The following is a 20,460-nucleotide window of genomic DNA, read 5'->3' on the forward strand; positions in this document are numbered from 1 at the left end:
CACCATCAGATCATTCACAGTCACATGCGGGAGATGAACAGAGCTGAGGCAGAGGGGCTTGGCGGATCACCGTCAGATCATTCACAGTCACATGCGGGAGGTGAACAGAGCTGAGGCGGAGGGGCTTGGCGGATCACCGTGAGATCGTTCACAGTCACATGCGGGAGGTGAACAGAGCTGAGGCGGAGGGGCTTGGCGGATCACTGTGAGATCATTCACAGTCACATGCGGGAGGTGAACAGAGCTGAGGCAGAGGGGCTTGGCGGATCACCGTCAGATCATTCACAGTCACATGCGGGAGATGAACAGAGCTGAGGCGGAGGGGCTTGGCGGATCACCATCAGATCATTCACAGTCACATGCGGGAGATGAACAGAGCTGAGGCAGAGGGGCTTGGCGGATCACCGTCAGATCATTCACAGTCACATGCGGGAGATGAACAGAGCTGAGGCGGAGGGGCTTGGCGGATCACCATCAGATCATTCACAGTCACATGCGGGAGATGAACAGAGCTGAGGCAGAGGGGCTTGGCGGATCACCGTCAGATCGTTCACAGTCACATGCGGGAGGTGAACAGAGCTGAGGCAGAGGGGCTTGGCGGATCACCGTGAGATCGTTCACAGTCACATGCGGGAGGTGAACAGAGCTGAGGCGGAGGGACTTGACGGATCACTGTGAGATCGTTCACGATCACATGCGGGAGATGAACAGAGCTGAGGCAGAGGGGCTTGGTGGATCACCGTGAGATCATTCACAGTCACATGCGGGAGGTGAACAGAGCTGAGGCGGAGGGACTTGACGGATCACTGTGAGATCGTTCACGATCACATGCGGGAGATGAACAGAGCTGAGGCAGAGGGGCTTGGTGGATCACCGTGAGATCATTCACAGTCACATGCGGGAGGTGAACAGAGCTGAGGCGGAGGGGCTTGGCGGATCACCGTGAGATCATTCACAGTCACATGCGGGAGGTGAACAGAGCTGAGGCGGAGGGGCTTGGTGGATCACCGTGAGATCGTTCACAGTCACATGCGGGAGGTGAACAGAGCTGAGGCGGAGGGGCTTGGCGGATCACTGTCAGATCATTCGGTCATATGCAGGAGGTGATTGAGAGACGTCCTGCTTTGTTTTACGAGTCCAGCAAAACTCCGACCAAGCTCAAATCCAGCATCCCTTCTACTTTGATTTGTAGCTCCGTGTTGATACAGAGAATCAGAAGACTCTGCTCACGAGTTTTCCTTTAAGTTCATCATCTCTGACCTCAGGAGGGCCTGGGTGCCGTCTAGCAATGATGCCGACTTCCTCTGTCCTCCTTCACTCATACCTTTCTTCTTCCTCAAATCCCAATCCCCCCTGCCTGTCTGCAGCTGGGCCAAAGCAATCAGCCGGGCCTCCTTTTCCTAAGAATGGCTGCCTTCCCTCTGAGAGCCGACCCCTCCACACATCCTTTAGATCCCCCTCCAACCTGCTCAAGGACAGAGCTCTTTCTCTGGCCTTAACTGTACATTTGCGCTTCTCATATCAGTCCTGCCTTCAGCATAGTATCATAGCGTTATTTCTCCATTTTCAGAAGTCCTTTACGACCCAGAGTCCCCTCCAATGGCCACCCCCATCTCTGCTCCCCTTTTCAGGCAAACTCCTTTAAAAAAGTGTCCATTCTTACTTCTTTGGATTCCTCTCCTCCAAGTTTTTCTGGACTCCACTCCAAAGGCTTTTGGCTCCATGACTCCAGTGAAATAACTCTTGTCAAGACCCCAGTGGCAGCCACACACCCAGCTCCAACCACAGCTCATCATGGCAGCCTCCTTCGGATGTGGTGTTCCCTTGGCTCTCGGGACACCTGGGTCCTCCTCAGTTTTCACCTGCCTCATAGGCTGCTGCTCCTGTCTCCTTTGCTGTTATCTCACCTTCCCTACTGAGGTTGGATAATCACATCTAGCCTCATAACACAGTCAGGTTGTCATAGATCCAACCTAGTGTCAAACTTTACTAATAATTTCAAGGATGCAGGTAATCCTGAAATACAGGCAGGAGCTGGAGACATTCAGGTCACCAGTGTGCCTCCTCAGGTCCTTCCTTGGCATTTGGGGCAGTGCTGTAGGCAAGGTTTATGTATGAAGCCTCTAAGAAATCTATGCAATAATCACTAACACGCAATCTCTCAGTTACATAAACTGTCTCATCATTCATTACATCAGAACTATCTTCATTGTATCCTCTGATAATTGCACAGCTTTTGACACTGTCCAGAAAGCCTTACCCCACAAATTCACAGATTCTAGTTCGTCTGTCATCCAAACTCTTAGACCGCTTTTCTAGTAAACACTGCTGCATATGTGTGCCATTCACATGTTTACGAGGAGACCAGATCATCTTTTTCTTTCTCTCCTGGGGCCAGAAAAAATGAGAAAATGGATTAGAGGCTCATGCTAATGACTTCAAAATTTGTATCTGGACCCATGCCTTTCCCCTGAACTACAAACTTATTTATTCAGTTAGCTACTGGACATTTTGACATCACTGTGTAATAGTATATCAAACTGAACATAAGCACAATAGATATAATGATTTCATGCCTCAACTCCCTACACACACACACACACACACACACACACACACACACACACACCCCTTTCTTCTTCCACAGTTGTCCCCACACCCTACACCTCCGCCCCCATCTCCTGTCTTCTCAGGAAACAGGGAAATACGTTATACACTCACACTTGACTCCTCTTTTTGTCTCACACCATGCATCCAACCTAACTGAAAATTCTGCAATTTCTCCCTTGAAATTATACCCAGAATTCAACCACTGATCCCACCTCCAGCACTAACTTCCCGGTTCAAGCCACTGCCATCTCTTGCATGGATGTTGAAATAAGCTCCTACATGCTTCTCTGCTTCCTTCTCCACCCTGGCCCTCCGGAGGGTATTCCGAACATAGTACCCAGGTGGTTGTCTTTAAAATATTAGTCAAATTACGTCACACCTCAGCTCAGAGTTCTGCAGTGGTTCTGGTATGTTCCAGAATAACAGCCAGGGCTCTGAAAGCAGCTGTCGGGGAACTATATGTTCTAGATCCTCACAAACTCTCCAACTTCACCTTCTGTTTTTTCCCTCCTTGTTCACTCTGCCTTCGCCCTAGTGCCCCTCTTACTGTACCCTGAACAACCACCCACATCAGCACACTGGGGCTTAAACACTTCAGACACTTCCTAAAACGCACCTGCTTAGTAACGCATTCTCTAATCGCCTCTTTAAAATTGAAATCTCCACCTTTTTTGGAATCTCTCTCTTCCCTGTTGATTATTCTCTTCCACACTTAGCACCATTGGAAATACTAGACATCCTAACCTCTTGGTACTATTACGGTGCTGTGGATGAAGGCGGAGAACTTTGTTCATTCCCTGCTGTAACCCCAGCCCCTCAACAGTGTCTAGAATGTAGTAGGCTCTCAATAAATGTTGCATTATTTAATTAATAATTGAGCAAATCTATTTGACTTGATGTGAGTTTATATTACAAATAATGTCAGAAGCCCTTGAAAATGATCTGGTGGAGTTTGGAATTTATTTGTAGGCTGGGGAAACCATTAAAGGAAATTGAGCAAAGCAGTAGCAGAAAGAAATGAAGTCAGGGACACAGGAAATCATGCTTTAAGAATCATGATAAAGCAAAAATGTGATGCTTTAACATTAGCCTTCCAGCTCACTGGTACCATGTGGGCTGCCAGCAGTTATGAGGTACGATTTTCAAAATAATTACCAAACCTTGTTGAATCTGAAATGGTGGAGGCATGAAAATATATTGCTTTATAGGATTGATAATGATGTATGATAAGTGTTCATTTAATACATAAATATGTTCCTTAAAATATATATGAAATGAGATTGTTGAAATACAGTTGGTAGAAGTAATCTCATAAAATACAAAACTTTGGAAAATCTGTTTTCTCAAGACAAAAAAAGCAAAGAGTAAACTCATATGACTTGCCAGTTGAATTTGGTAGACTTTTTCTACATTAAACCCTACCTTATCCTCACCTATCAACCCCCTGACCCTCTCCCTCCCCTTACACACACAGACACACAGACACACACACACGTACATGCATTATTTTACTGACACTGGTTAAGCAAGAAATAGAAACTGTCAGCTGCTAACACTTTGGCTGAAATATACAGTCAATTTGAAAGCTCGCTCTGCTTTTTTGTTCACAGTACAACCGGTACCAGCAGTATGCTGCGGAGGAGTGTGTCCTGCAGATGGGGGGCGTGTTATGCCCTCGCCCTGGCTGTGGAGCGGGGCTGCTGCCTGAGCCTGACCAGAGGAAAGTCACCTGCGAAGGGGGCAACGGCCTGGGCTGTGGGGTGAGTACTGTCCGCCCCGCTGGGGTGTGTGTTCCTGCCCCTGTTTGCTTTTGCAAATGGGCTGGGATTATATTTTTATTTTATTTTCATTTTCCCTTTGGAAACAGACATCTTTGAACCTATGCGTAAGAAAATAGATTTTAAATTCCTTTATAGGACTCCAGATTTGAAAATGTATCTATTTATTTTGGGGAAAAAAGTTATATTAAGATTTTCTGCTTTGGTTGCTTATGAAAGTATTGACTTTAGGATGCTGTGAGCCACTGGGTCAGACTTTTGAACTTTTCTCCCAGCACTCAGCTGATTCAGAGCAAAAGTGTATTCTTTCTTCAGAGTTGCCTGTAAGTAGACAGGAGTGACGGAGAAAGAATTCTCCATCAGTGACGCCTTAGTGGTCTTGTTTGCCTAAGTATTTCAAGAAATAAAATGAAGGTTAATATGGAAAACTTGAAATGTTATTGTGTCATAAAAATCATTTTAAATAGAGATGACCAAAACTAATGGTGTCTCTTATGGAAGCAGAATAAGAAACGTGGAAAATGTTTGTTCTAAGAGGTGAAACCATGTGACCTGGATGGCTTTTCAAATGAATCTATGGCTGCAAGCTGATGGCTCAGCGGGGAAAGAAGCATAACTCAAACACAAAAAAGTTACTAAATAATCACTTAAAGTGACAAATGGATAATAATCCTGATGCTAAATTTCATGCAGCCTGGAAAAGTAAGAAAGTGTATGTGCTTATAAAAGTCTATTGAATTTTGATGGGAAACATTTCTTTTAAAATTGCAACTTCGCTGGGCGCAGTGGCTCACACCTGTAATCCCAGCATTTTTGGAGGGATCCACCACCTCGGTGGGTGGATCATGAGGTCAAGAGATTGAGACCATCCTGGCCAACATGGTGAAACCCCGTCTCTACTAAAAATACAAAAATTAGCTGGGCATGGTGGCATGCGCCTGTGGTCCCAGCTACTTGGGAGGCTGAGGCGGAAGAATCGCTTGAACCCAGGAGGCAGAGGTTGCAGTGAGCCGAGATTGCACCACTGCATTCCAGCCTGGCAACAGAGCAAGACTCTGTCTCAAAAAAATAATAATAATAAATAAATAAAAATAATTTAAAAACTGCAACTTCATGAGGAGTTTTGTGCAAGAAGGAGCACAGATAGCAGAGGTGTACTAGCCAGGCCTGATTTGAGGCTGAGCACTGTAAGTCATCTAGAAATAAATTAGCATTTGTTTTCCTTAGTAAAGCTTCCTTTATGCCATGCAGTGGGGCTCACAAAACCCTGGGTTGAGCAATGGAGTAAAGAAAGTGGAAGTTGAAAAATAATGAGATACCGTGGTGCCTAAGTGATACCTCTGGGTTCATAATCGTGATTGCATTAGAATGAAAACTCAAGTGATGTTTACTCTCCCTGGAGATGATGGAAATCAGGACACACTCTCCAGCCGTAGTCATCATCATGTGCTGAATAGCCTGCACTGATCGCGTGTGGCCTCAGCAGGTTGCCAACCTCTGGGATCAGAATGCTGGCAAATGTTATCTTTTAAAATGAGCTTTTAACGAATTGTTCTTAACGACTGGCTAAATTGTGTGCTTCTGCCTGCTAATTGCCTACTGTGGTTCCATCCTTTAAAGCTGGATTTTAAGATTTTAACTTTCCTTAGGAGGTAGAGAATTTCGCTGGGCCATCTTTTGCATTTGGTTGTTGACATTGCTTTAAGAATGTTGAGGAGTTTATGTAATGTGAAATCTTGAATATGTTTATCTTCCTTTTTTTATACAAGTAAATTGTAAGTAAGTAACCGACATACTTAAGCTCCAAATCATGGCAAATTATTTTAGAAGTGAATCAAAATGCTGTAATATCTTCGGATTAAAATAGTTTGCAGGCATACTTTACTTAAAGGAGGATAGCTGTATTCTCAAGGTTTCTTTCTCCTTGGGAAATCCTGGGTAATGTACTTGATTTGAATTTGTTTTGTTTTGTTGGTTTTGGAGGTGTGTTTGTTGGTTTGTGTGTTAGTTATCTATGACTGCATAGCAACTCCAGATTCTAACAATTTAACCTAATAGAAATGTATCATCTCACAGAGTTTCTGACAGTCAGGAATCACCCATGAGTGGCTTCACTGGGTAGTTCTGGCTCAGGGTTCCTTCTGAGTTTACAGTTGGGTTGCAGTTATCTGAAGGCTTAACTGGGGCTGGAAGATCCACTTCCAGCGTGGCTCATTCACATGATTGTTGGCAAAAAAAGCCCTCAGTTCCTCACTGGCCATTGTCAGAAGGCCACAGTGCCTAACCAAGTGGCCCTTGTCTTAGGCTGTTCGTCTCTATGATGGCAGCTGGCTTCCCCCAGAGCAAGCAGTCCAAAAGAGAGAACAGTGAGGAAGCCACAGTGCCTTGTAGGACCAAATCCCCAAAGCCGTACCTGTCACTCCCACTTTATTCATTAGATATGAGATACTAGATCCAGCTCACTCTCAAAGGGAAGGGAGTTGGGCTCCATCTTAAAGGGTGTCAAAGAATTTATGGACATATTTTAAACCACAGCAGTTTGCAATTTAAAGAAGCTGAAAAAAGAACAGAGAAGTGATTTTCTAAAGGATACACTGAACTGTTTGCCTTTCTTTCCCTCCCTGTCTTTTTTCCCCAGTCTCCATACTCTGTTCCAAGCTTATGTCCATTCCCATGGCTTTGGCTTCTCAGCAGAAATAAATTGACCTCATCATTGCCCTTTTGTCTTCAAATCCCAAACTTTCACGGAAGGATGTTCACCTAACTCGACTGCTAAAGGGATTCCATAGTGATTTTAAAAAGGAGGTTGGGTTGAATGTGTGAAGTTCAAACCCTGGCTTCACAAACTCCTAGTGGTCTTAATCTTTCTCAGTTTCCTTATCCCTGAAATAGGATATAGAAGAGCAACTCTGTATAAGACTACTGTGAATACTAAATGAGACAATAAGTGTAAAATACTTAGAATAGTTCCTGGCATAGAGTAAGTGCAGATTTATTTAATATTTAATCAAAAACTTAATGAATATTTATTCAAAACTCACCCAAAAGACCCGACATTCAAGGAAAGTTGCTTACATGGCATTCATTGGATATACTCTTCCAAATAATCTAGAATCAAAGACGTAGCCAGATCTACAGCAGGAAGTGGGGCACCTAGACCTTACTATTTTTATATCTTAAAATAATCACTTTTCCTAAATACTACTTCACTGTGATGCCATTTGTTTGTTTATATTATGGTTGTTACATAGGAAATGTGATGCATGTGGTTCAAGACATCCCAACAGACTTTTCCACAAGGAACCATGTTGACTACTCCAAGTGTGATCTGAGTACCAGGCATACCTATGCTGGTCCTGAGGAAAATTGCCCTTAAGGATGTTGGTACACCAACTGCTAATGTTTGCCTCTGATGGTTGACTGCTAGAAAATCTAAAGCTACATCTGTGGGCTCCCTATAGCATATATTGAGACCATTAACACAATGGATTTGGAAACTGGTTTCCTGGCTTGTTTCCTGTTTCCTTCTTTCTCTTCCCCTTTTCCTGATGCATGTTGTTTTGCTGTGGTTTGTACATCTTTTCTGGATTTAAGGAGTATGATGGAAAGCCATTGTCTGGAAGAAACTGTGGTTAGATTATGTCACTTCAGAAGTAGAACATGACCTAATACATAAAAGTTAGAAGAAGATGACTCTCTGCTTACTCTTTGCTCTAACACTGTGGACAACCAAGAACAAAATAAGCTGCCTTGGGGAGGAATGAGTGCCTCACTCTATTCACTGTTCAAGGAAAAGTCATTGGTAGCAAAGCTATGGAAAAATTATAGAGTCCTAGATGTGGGAAAAGCCTAGACACCATTAACTCCAGTGATTCTCAGGGTGTAGTTCAAAAAGTACAATTCTTACTATGCAGGTATGCAAGAAATATTTGCTGTTACAAAAAAAATCTCTGTGATTTGTGGGATTTAGAATTTTTCTGAGCTGACACCCATGTGTTGAGCTCCAGGCTCCAGATGATTCTGATCTAGTCATTTCACTCACTACCATGTGCCTGGCTGGTCTCCTGTACATCTATGGCTTCTACTGTATGTCATTTCCATCTGAAGGCTTCTGTGTCTTGAGTTGAGCTTTTGTAAAATAGGTGCTATAGTTAGTATTTACCACTCTTTTGTTCAAACATATGTGAATGCCCATTGGAAAATCAGATTCCAGACACTTTGCTCCAATGTGTCACAGACTTGTCTGTTCCCTGAGGAGCAATGTACCTTAACTAACAAATGAAGACAGGGATTTTCATTTAAATGATGATGTCAGTCCACCAAGGAAAGGCCTGATAAATGTAGGATGGATACAGCAAATTTATTACCATTATAAAGAATTATTTGAAAGTACCGCCTCCCAGGATTCAAGTTGCAGTGTTCCACTGAGTTCCTGTCTTTATATTCCTCTCCTAAATCTTTACAGTCTTTTTGGTAAATCATGTACTTGGTGTTTAACATTCATCGAATGTATGAATGAATGAATAGAATAAATGGTCTAGTGAATCTTAATAATCAAGTAGTAATAACAATAAACCATCACTTTTATTTTCCAATATTAGTCATCATTTATCCCAGTATTAGAACTGCTTACCTTGCCCCAACAAAGACCTGTTCAAAAAATATTTAAGTAGGGGGATCCCAAGATGGCCGAATAAGAGGCAGCTCTGGAAAGCTGCTCCCAGAGAGAGAGATGCAGAAACCAAGTGGTCTCTACAATTCCAAACAAGGGAGCAGGTTCATTTTATGGGTCTGGTTGGACAGTGTGTATAAACCAAATAGGGCAAGTTGAGGCAAGGCAGGGCACTGCCCCACCCAGGAGGTGCATGCAACTGACTGGAGGACCAGAGGATCTCCCCGTCTGACACTTCTGTTCAGATACAGCACTCCACCCAAGCCCTCTACAACCCACAGAACAGGAGATCTTCACCAGGCTGAAAAGCCTCAGCGAGCTGCCTGAACAGGGCAGAACAGCAACTTCGGCCGGCACTGGGGCTGTCAGCATAGATCTAGGCAGAAGCATTGGCTGACGCCAAGAAAGCCAAAAAGCCAGTGGGAAGGAGCTACCCGCCCCCCAGAAAGAAGGGTAACTGAACGCAGGGAAACAGCCCATACGGCAGGACAGGTCCCCCCTACACAAAGCCCAGGAGGCTAAAAAACTTTCACTCCAGAGTTTCACACCCAGAACATCAGTTACAGAGTGACCAGGAATGATTGAGCTCGGTGGGGGGAAGGGAAGCCAACATTGCAGAAGCTGGCCTAATTTTCCTGATAAAAGACGCAGCAGCTCCAGTGAATCTGTGGCAGCCCAGCAGCGCCTCTGCAGGCAGACAAAGGAAAGGCCGCCTCCGCAAGCAGCTACCTGAGATCAAAACTATATAAACCCAGGCCGGGTGCGGTGGCTTACGCTTGTAATCCCAGCACTTTGGGAGGCTGAGGTGGGTGGATCACGAGGTCAAGAGATCGAGACCATCCTGGTCAACATGGTGAAACCCCGTCTCTACTAAAAATACAAAAAATTAGCAGGGCATGGTGGCATGTGCCTGTAATCCCAGCTACTCAGGAGGCTGAGGCAGGAGAATTGCCTGAACCCAGGAGACGGAGGTTGTGGTGAGCCGAGATTGCACCATTGCACTCCAACCTGGGTAACAAGAGCGAAACTCCGTCTCAAAAAAAGAAAAACCATATAAACCCAACGAGATGGGAAGAAACCAGTGCAAGAAGAATGAAACCATCAAAAACCAGAATGTCTCTCCCCCACCATGAGATCACAACTCCTCACCAGCAAGGGAACAAAGCAAAACAGAGAAAAAAATTGATAAATTGACAGAAGCGGGTTTCAGAAGGTAGGTAATAATAAACTTCTCTGAGTTAAAGGAACATGTTCTATCCCAATATAAAGAAACTAAAAACCTTGAAAAAAGGTTAGACAAAATGCTAACTAGAATAACCAGCTTAGAGAAGAACATAAACGACTTGATGGAGCTGAAAAACACAGCACGAGAACTTCGTGGCGCATACACAAGTTTCAATAGCTGAATAGATCAAGCAGAAGAAAGGATATCAGAGATTGAAGATCATCTCAATGAAATAAAATGAGAAGCCACGAAAAGAGAATAAAGAGTGAAAAGAAATTAACAAAGCCTTCAAGAAATATGGGATTATGTGAAAAGACCTAATCTACTCCTGATCGGTGTACTGGAAGATGACAGGGAGAATGAATCCAAGTTGGAAAACACTCTTCAGGATATTATCCAGGAGAACTTCCCCAACCTAGGAAGTCAGGCCAACATTCAAATAATGGGAAATACAGGGTTGAAACCAATGAAAAAATACTAAGGGCAGCCAGAAAGAAAGGTCAGGTCACCCACAAAGGGAAGCACATCAGACTCACAGTGGATCTCTCAGCAGAAACCATATACGCCAGAAGAAAGTGGGGACCAATATTCTACATGCTTAAAGAAAAGAACTTTCAACCCAGAATTTCATATCCAGTCAAACTAAGCTTCATAAGTGATGGAGAAATGAAATCTGTTATGGACAAGCAATTGCTGAGAGATTTTGTCACTACCAGACCTGCCCTACAAGAGCTCCTGAAGGAAGCACTAAACACAGAAAGGAAAAACCAGTACCAGCCACTGAAAAAAAGAACCAAATGGTAAAGACCAATGACGCAATGAAGAAATTACGCCAACCAAAGGGCAAAACAACCAACCAGTAATAAAATTGCAGGATCAAATTCACACATAACAATATTAACATTAAATGTAAATGGACTAAATGCCCCAATCAAAAGACACAGATCAATTGGATAAAAAGCCAAGAACCATCAGTGTGCTGTATTCAGGAGACCCATCTCAAGTGTGAAGGCACACATAGACTCAAAATAAAGGGATGGAAGAGTTATCAAGCAAATGGAGAGCAAAAAAAAGTAGGGGTGGCAATCCCTGTCTCTGATAAAATGAACTTTAAACCAAAAAAATCAAAAGAGACAAAGAAGGGCATTACATAATGGTAAAAGGATCAATACAACAAGAATAACTAACTATTCTAAATATATATGCACCCAATAAAGGAGCACCCAGATACATAAAGCAAGTCCTTAACAACCTACAAAGAAACTTAGACTCCCACACAATAATAGTGGGAGACTTTAACCCTCCACCATTAATATTAGATCAATGAGACAGAAAATTAACAAGGAAATCCAGGACTTGAATTCATATCTGGGCCAAGCAAACTTAATAGACATTTACAGAACTACAGAACTCCTAACCCCAAATCCACAGAATATACATTCTTCTCAGCACTACATTGCATTTACTCTAAAATCAACCACATAATTGGAAGAAAATCACTACTCAGCAAATGCAAAAGAACAGAAATCATAACAAACAGTCTCTCAAACCACAGTGCAATCAAATTAGAACTCAGGATTAAGAAACTAACTCAAAACCTCACAACTTCATGGAAAATGAACAACTGGCTCCAAATGTAGACTGGATAAACAATGAAATGAAGGCAGAAATAAAGATATTCTTCGAAACCAACAAGAACAAAGACACAACATACAAGAATCTCTGGGACACATTAAAGCAGTGTTTAGAGGAAAATTTATAGCAATAAATGCCAACATGAGAAGCAAGAAAAGATCTAAAATCAACACCCTATCATCAAAATTGAAAGAGCTGGAGGAGCAAGATCAAAAAAAAACTCAAAAGCTAGCAGAAGACAAGAAATAACTAAGATTAGAGCAGAACCGAAGGAGATAGAGACACAAAAAACCCTTCAAAAAATCAACAAATCCAGTAGTTGGTTTTTTGAAAAGTTCAACAAAATACATAAACCACTAGCCAGACTAATAAAATGAAAAGAGAGGAGAATCAAATAGATGCAATAAAAAAACAATAAAGGGGAGGGACATCACCACCGATTCCACAGAAATACAAACTACCATCAGAGATTACTACAGACAACTCTATACACACAAACCAGTACATTTGGAAGAAATGGATAAAGTCCTGGACACTTGCAGTCTCCCAAGACTAAACCAGGAAGAAATTGAATCCCTGAATAGACCAATAACAAGGGCTGAAGTTGAGGCAGCAATTAATAGCCTACCAACAAAAAAAAGCCCAGGCCCTGATGGGTTTACAGCCAAATTCTACCAGATGTACAAAGAGAAGCTGGTACCATTCCTTCTGAAACTATTCCAATATAGAATAGTTTTTTTTTATGGGAAAGGAAATCCTTCCCATAAAAAAGGAGGAATCCTTCCCAACTCATTTTATGAGACCGACATCATCCTAATACCAAAACCAGGCAGAGACACAACTAAAAAAGAAAACTTCAGGCAAAAATCCATGATGAACATTGACGCAAAAATCTTCAATAAAATACTCACAAACAGAATGCAACAGCAAATCAAAAAGCTTATTCATCATGATCAAGTAGGCTTCATCCCAGGGTTGCAAGGCTGGTTCAACATACACAAGTCTATAAATGTAATCCATCACATAAACAGAACCAAAGACAAAAACCACATGATTATCTCAATAGATACAGAGAAGGCCTTTGACAAAATTCAACAGACCTTTATGCTAAAAATCCTTGATAAACTAGGTATCAGTGGTACATATAACAAAATAATAAAAGCTATTTACAACAAACCCACAGCCAATATCATACTGAATAGGCAAAAACTGGAAGCATTCCCTTTGAAATCTGGTACAAGACAAGGATGCCCTCTCTCACCACTCCTATTCAATATAGTATTGGAAGTCCTAGCCAGAGCAATCAGGCAAGAAAAAGAAATAAAAGATATTCAGTTAGGAAAAGAGGAAGCCAAATTGTTTGTATTTGCAGACAACATGATTGTATATTTAGAAGACTCCCTCGTCTCAGCCCAAAATCTCCTGAAAATGATAAGCAACTTCAGCAAATCTCAGGATACAAAATCAATGTGCAGAAATCACAAGCATTTCTATACACCAATAAGAGACCAACAGAGAGCCAAAACAAAAGTGAACTGCCATTCACAATTGCTACAAAGAGAATAAAATACCTAGGAATATAACTAACAAAGGATGTAAAGGACCTCTTCAAGGAGAACTACAAACCACTGCTAAAGGAAATAAGAGAGGACACAAACAGACGGAAAAACATTCCATGCTCATGGTGGGGAAGAATCAATGTCATGAAAATGGCTATACTGCCCTAAGTAATTTATAGATTCAGTGCTATCCTCATCAAGCTACCAATGACCTTCTTCAAGGAACTGGAAAAAAACACTTCAAGCTTCATATGGAACCAAAAGAGAGCCCACATAGCCAAAACAATCCTAAGCAAAAAGAACAAAGGCATCATGCTACCTGACTTTAAACTATACTGCAAGGCCACAGTAATCCAAACAGCATGGTACTGGTACCAAAACAGAGACATAGACCAATGGAGCAGAACAGAGGCCTCAGAAGCAACACCACACATCTACAATCATCTGATTTTTGACAAACCTGAGAAAAAAAAGCAATGGGGAGAGGATTCCCTGTTTAATAAATAGTGTTGGGAAAACTGGCCTAACACCATAAAAACCCTACAAGAAAACCTAGGCAAAACCATTCAGGACATAGGCATAGGCAAGGACTTCATGGCTAAAACAACAAAAGCATTGGCAACAAAAGCCAAAATAGACAAATGGGATCTAATTAAACTGCAGAGCTTCTGTACAGCAAAGGAAACAATCATTAGCGTGAACCAGCAACCAACAGAATGGGAAAAAATGTTTGCAAACTACCTATCTGACAAAGGGCTAATATCTAGAACCTACAAAGAACTAAAACAGATTTACAAGGAAACAAAAAAGCAAACCCATTCAAAAGTGGATGAAGGATATGAACAGACACTTTACAAAAGAAGACATTGATGAGGCCAACAAACATGAAAAAATGCTCATCATCACTGGTCATTAGAGAAATGCAAATCAAAACCACATTGAGATACCATCTCACACCAGTTAGAATGGCGATTATTAAAAAATCTGGAGACAGGGCCGGGCGCGGTGGCTCACACCTGTAATCCCAGCACTTTGGGAGGCTGAGGCGGGTGGATCACGAGGTCAAGAGATCGAGACCATCCTGGTCAACATGGTGAAACCCCGTCTCTACTAAAAATACAAAAAATTAGCTGGGCATGGTGGTGCGTGCCTGTAATCCCGGCTACTCAGGAGGCTGAGGCAGGAGAATTGCCTGAACCCAGGAAGCGGAGGTTGCGGTGAGCCGAGATCGCTCCGTTACACTCCAGCCTGGGTAACAAGAGCGAAACTCCGTCTCAAAAAAAAAAAAAAAATCTGGGGACAACAGATGCTGGAGAGAATATGGAGAAATAGGAACACTTTTACACTGTTGGTGGGAGTGTAAATTAGTGCAACCATTGTGGAAGACAGTGTGGCAATTCCTCAAGGACCTAGAAATAGAAATTCCATTTGACCTAGCAATCCAATTACTGAGTATATACCCAAAGAATTATAAATTGTTCTATTATAAAGACACATGCACACGTATGTTCATTGCGGCACTGTTTACAATAGCAGAGACCTGGAACCAACCCAAATGCCCATCAATGATAGACTGGATAAAGAAAATGTGGTACATATACACTACAGAATACTATGCAGTCATAAAAAACGATGAGTTCGTTTCCTTTGTAGGGACGTGGATGAATCTGGAAACCATCATTCTCAGCAAACTGACACAAGAACAGAAAACCAAACATCGCGTGTTATCACTCATAGGCGGGTGTTGAACAATTAGAACACGTGGACACAGGGAAGGGAGCATCACACACTAAGTCAGTTGCCGGGGGGGGGCTAGGGGAGGGACAGCAGGGGTTGGGGAGGGTGGGGAGAGATAACGAGGGGAGGAATACCAGATATAGGTTATGGGGGGATGAAGGCAGCAAACCACTTTGCTGTATATGTACCTAGGCAACAATCCTGCATGATCTGCACATGTACCCCAGAACCTAAAGTACAATAAAAAATATATATATTTAAGTACCTTTATATATTTGTATAATATACAGTGTTTTAATAACACACATAGTATATAATTCAGAAAACCAAAATAACACTATGTTCAGGTATCCACAAAAGGTCCATTAGAAGCATGAAAATACTGCAGAGTTTACAGAATTGATGTGCTCTATCAAAAGCCATATACTTGGCAGTGTAAAGAGTAGACTCTGATATGTAAAATGTCTTACTCTTCGGAGCACCAAGATTTCAGTTTTGACTCAGCACAGACTATTTTTACATAGATAGAATGTAACAGAGAATGCATTTTGGGATCAAATGCTAGTCTAGCCTCACTCTGCTAACCCTAGATCCTAGATTTACTACTGCTTGTAAAAAAATTAATTGATTTCCTGAGGAATTCACATTATGCATTATTATTTTTTTCTGGCCTTATTGCTATTCATCAGAACTATCTCACAAACTTTTACGACTCTGATGCAAAATGTTGACGTGTTTAGTACTGGAAAACAGCAATAAAATATGGAATACATTATACTCACTGACCTGGGAATGCAGAAAGCTACGGCAATCAAACCTTCTGAGTTCTCTATAAATAAAACATCTTTATCTTATTTGATGTTGTCTTGGAATATTATGTGTCTGGGAGATAATTTATTAAATAATGCTTGAAGTTGGATGAGGAATTTTCTGTTTTTAATTAGAAATACAGAAACAAAATTTAGCAACTGCAGAAAAATACACATTTAAATGAAAATATGAGAATTTCAAAAATCATATTAGTGGCCAGGTGGGGTGGCTCACGCCTGTAATCTCAGCACTTTGGAAGGCCAAGGCAGGCAGATCACGAGGTCAGGAGTTCAAGACCAGCCTAGCCAACATAGTGAAACCCCATCTCTATTAAAAATACAAAAATTAGCTAGGCATTGTGGCGCAAGCCTGTAGTCCCAGTTACTCGGAAAGCTGAGAGGCAGGAGAATCGCTTCAACCAGGAGGCAGATCGTGGTGAGCCGAGATCGCAGCACTGCACTCCAGCCTGGGCAACAGAGTGAGCCTTTGTCTCAAAAAAAAGAAAAAAAATCATTTAGTGACCATAATTTAAAGAAATAAGATAGAATTTCTCAAGGCCTCTAACAGTCACTCTCTCCAATAAACAGCGTGCTGTATTGTTCACAGGCAGATTTATCAGGGAACTAATGAGGCGTTTGCCTTGGGCTCCTCACTGGTACGGGCGCCTTCCAAACTTTCTTAACCGTGTTCATCTTCTTGCATTGATTTTCTTAAAAAGAGTTTCAAAAATTATAAAAGTGAAGTTGTAAAGCCACCCTCAACTGTGGTTCTAGACCTGTGCAAGTACAGGATAAGACCTTTGTTCAAGGAAATTTGTATATGTTTTTGATGAAAATAGTTGTTTTGAATGCATTAAAATATTGTTGGAGGTTTTAGTGAAATAAGAGTCTGAACCTCATTTTCAGCCTTTATATAGGAAAGGAGTCGATGAAGATAAGTTATGATGATACCTACCCTTTTACTCAAAGATCTAACTAATTATTGAGTTTAAAATCCAAATCAACAAACAGATGTGAAGCCGTTTTTTTTTCAATGGGTGGAGCTTAGAAAGAGAAAACATGTAGATGATCGATATTTAATAGTAAAAGGAAAAAAGAAAATGGTTACTTTTCCTATTCTTTAAGCCAATTTGAACTTAGTTTTGTAAAAATATGTAATTGATTTAAATTATGCTTAAACATTTTTAAAACCATATTGAGTTTTTTTAAGACTAGAGATTAAAATCTAGTCTCCAAATGTATGTGATTTACATCATGATGTTTTCGGGGAGACACCAGAAGGAACAGGAGTTTCTCAGGATGACTAACTGTGGGTTCATGAGCCTTCACTCCAGCTGCCCCCATGCAAGTTTGCCTCAACTGCCTGGACACTCCAACATACAGAATGGAATCAAATCTTGTTGGCCCTTTAGGCTTTGATATACAAGATGTTCTTCATCAAAGAGCATTTTTAAAAAGAAAGTTGGTGTTATGAAATGTCAAAAATATGCATTCCATGTTTATTTGACATGTGTCCAAAAATCTAATTTAAACTCTAAGATCAGCTCATTTGCAGATTGGAAATAAGTCTCGCTAGACTTTCTGCCTGTGAGACAGCTTGAAGTGCAAAGATAGAAAGCTTTGGAGAGTATTTATTTTAGTTAAAGAAACTGTTCACAAATGTACACACAAGTTCTGCATACCATTCCGCTGGAAAGCATGTATCAGTTGGCAGACATTCCTCAAAAGTGTTCTGTGATTTGAGGTACAGTTGATCCTTGAGGAGCAACTAGGGGTTGAGGGGTGCCAACCCCTCTTGCAACCGGAAGTCCACAGATAGCTTAAATTTAACTACAACTAGTCACTGTTGATGGGAAGCCTTATCAATAATATAAATGGCTAATGAGCACGGATTTTGTATGTCACATGTATTATCTACCATGTTCTTATAATAAAGTAAGCTAGAGAAAAGAAAATGTTATTAAGAAAATCATAAGGAAGAGAAAAGGTATTTTCTATTCATTAAATAGACGTAGATCATCATAAAGGTCTTCACCCTCATCGTCTTTATGTTGAGTAGGCTGAGGAGGAGGAATAAGAGGAGGGGGTGGTCTTGCTGTCTCAGGGATGGCAGAGGTGGAAGAAAATCTACAGATGAGTGGACTTACGTTCTAATGTATGTTGTTCAAGGGTCAGCTGTGTATAGAAAAGTGTATTTTTTAACTCAAGACAGACCACCGGCCATTCTCCTTGTCTTTAGCCAGTTTTTGTTGAAAATAAATGGAAGCATGAAATAATTATACTCTTTTATTTATTTATTTATTTATTTTTAGATGGAGTCTCACTCTGTCGCCCAGGCTGCAGTGCAATGGTGCAGTCTCGATTCTCTGCAGTCTCCGCCTCCCAGGTTCAAGTGATTCTCCTGCCTCAGCCTCCCAAGTAGCTGGGACTACAGGCACTTGCCACTAGGCCAAGCTAATTTTTTTATTTTTAGTAGAGTCAGAGTTTTACCATGTTAGTCAGGCTGGTCTCAAACTCCTGACCTCAGGTGATCTGCCCTCCTTGGCCTCCCAAAGTGCTGAGATTATAGGTGTGAGCCACCATGCGTGGCCAATAATTATACTGTTTCAAAATTGTGAGGTCCATCTCTTTGAATAATGTGTTAGAAAATCAGTTTTATGGCAAATTGATTGAAGAACGCTTCTTTAGCTTTATAAGCTGCAGAGAGCTTAAAACAGTCCTGAAAACAGACTTCTTGTAAAGATAGCATCATTTCTGTGCATTTATTTTGGTCATGCTCTGACCTCTCTTGGGCTGTGCTGTTTCATATGGGCTTTAGCCACATATGGCTATTTTAAAGTAAATATAATTAAAAAGTCAGTTCCTCAGTCATAGTAGCCACATTCCAAGCACTCAGTGGCCTTACATGGCAAGTGGCTACTGTATTGAGCAGTGCACATATAGCCCATTTTCATCACTGCGGAAAGTTCTCTTGGACAGCTCTGGTCAGGAAAAAGACTTGCACATCTGTCCAAGGTTTAACATTTGGAAACTGAAGGTTTCCTGTGTTTTCAACACAAGCACTTTGAGCTCTTCAGCTGTAGTTGAGGGGAAAGAAAAAACAAAACTTTCCAGAAATAAAGCAATTTCTTGACTACAAAATGTAGAGCCGCATTTTCCAGAGTTCCAGGTCATGCAATCCAGGTTCCAATGGATGTTGCTAGGAGTTGGGGTACAGAGAGATGGAGTCTGCAATCCAATAGTTGGAGTAAACCAGATTAAATCGATTTCTTTCCTACAGGACTTAAAGCTTTCAGTATGCAAACATGCATTGCTTGCACAAACAGAACAGCACACTCAGCATTTTCTAATCTCTATAGAGCAAGAGCTACCTTTTGTATGGTACATTTTGCAAGGCAGGTGTTTTATAAAGCAGCTTGGGATTTAGACGGCTTGCTTTATTGTTTTAATCCATACCTCTGACTTGCATACTGCTAGTCACAGTGAGCTGGTGATATCCAAAAATCAGAACCATTAGGCCCACAATAGTTTGTTTTTGCAGAGAACTAGTGAAAGTGTGTCTTTTAAAATTATATGGTATATTTGCCTCAAATGTATTTTTGAGACTACAATACATTTTTACAATAAAATCATTTTCTTTCTAACACTGCCATTGACATATATTTTCATGGGTTTAAGATCAATTGGAGAAGATGGGATGAAATTTTATGATCGTGTGTGCTTAGTAACTCTCCTTCCAGTGGTCCCTAGTAAAAGAATATGAGAGATTTCAAAATTTCATAAAATAGCCCGGGCACGGTGGCTCATACCTATAATCCCGGCAGTTTGGGAGGCTGAGGCAGGAGGATTACCTGAGGTCAGGAGTTCGAGACCATCCTGACCAACGTGGAGAAGCACCATCTCTACTAAAAGTGCAAAATTAGTCGGGTATGATGGTTCATGCCTGTAATCCTAGCTACTAAGGAGGCTGAGGCAAGAGAATCGCTTGAACCTGGGAGGTGGAGGTTGCAATGAGCTGAGATCGTGCCACTGCACTCTAGCCTGGGCAGCAAGAGCAAAACTCTGTCTCAAAAAAAAAGTTTTATAGAGTAACTTGTATAATGATAAATAAAATATTCTCATAGGGCGGATGTCACCGTATGTCAGTCTCATAAAGCTTTAACTGCATGGGGCTTTACAATCATAACAAAAAAATGACATGGAGCTTGTGTTTTGTTTCCCATGTTTGAAGAAGGGCTTCTGCACAACAGCGAGAGCAATCCTAAGGATGTCGTGCTTGGGTCCTGCCCAGCTGCGGCAGACTTGGGGGCCCCCACCAGGTGGGCAGCTTGCGTCTTCCCAACCCCCAACATCCTGAATGGTGATCTTCTTTCCAGCACTATTTTGTAATAGATAAAAATATGGAAATGATCAACTTTTCCATAGTGTTATAGCA

The 20,460-nt window shown here is 41.5% G+C and overlaps 1 protein-coding gene across 3 annotated transcripts in view; it reads left to right on the forward strand.

Moving 5' to 3' along the window:
• PRKN (parkin RBR E3 ubiquitin protein ligase) overlaps window positions 1–20,460 on the forward strand; it is a 1,419,146-nt gene that overhangs the window by 1,199,889 nt on the left and 198,797 nt on the right. For all 3 annotated transcript variants that reach the window (XM_021670246.2, XM_064360477.1, XM_064360476.1), the window contains one exon: window positions 4,221–4,370. In XM_021670246.2, coding sequence (XP_021525921.2) covers window positions 4,221–4,370 — 150 coding nt within the window. The remainder of the gene's footprint in view (window positions 1–4,220; window positions 4,371–20,460) is intronic.

This window comes from Aotus nancymaae, unplaced genomic scaffold (genome assembly GCF_030222135.1).
Source record: "Aotus nancymaae isolate 86718 unplaced genomic scaffold, 86718_ANA_hifiasm-v0.15.2.pri h1tg000040l, whole genome shotgun sequence".
Classification (NCBI taxonomy): Eukaryota; Metazoa; Chordata; class Mammalia; order Primates; family Aotidae; genus Aotus; species Aotus nancymaae.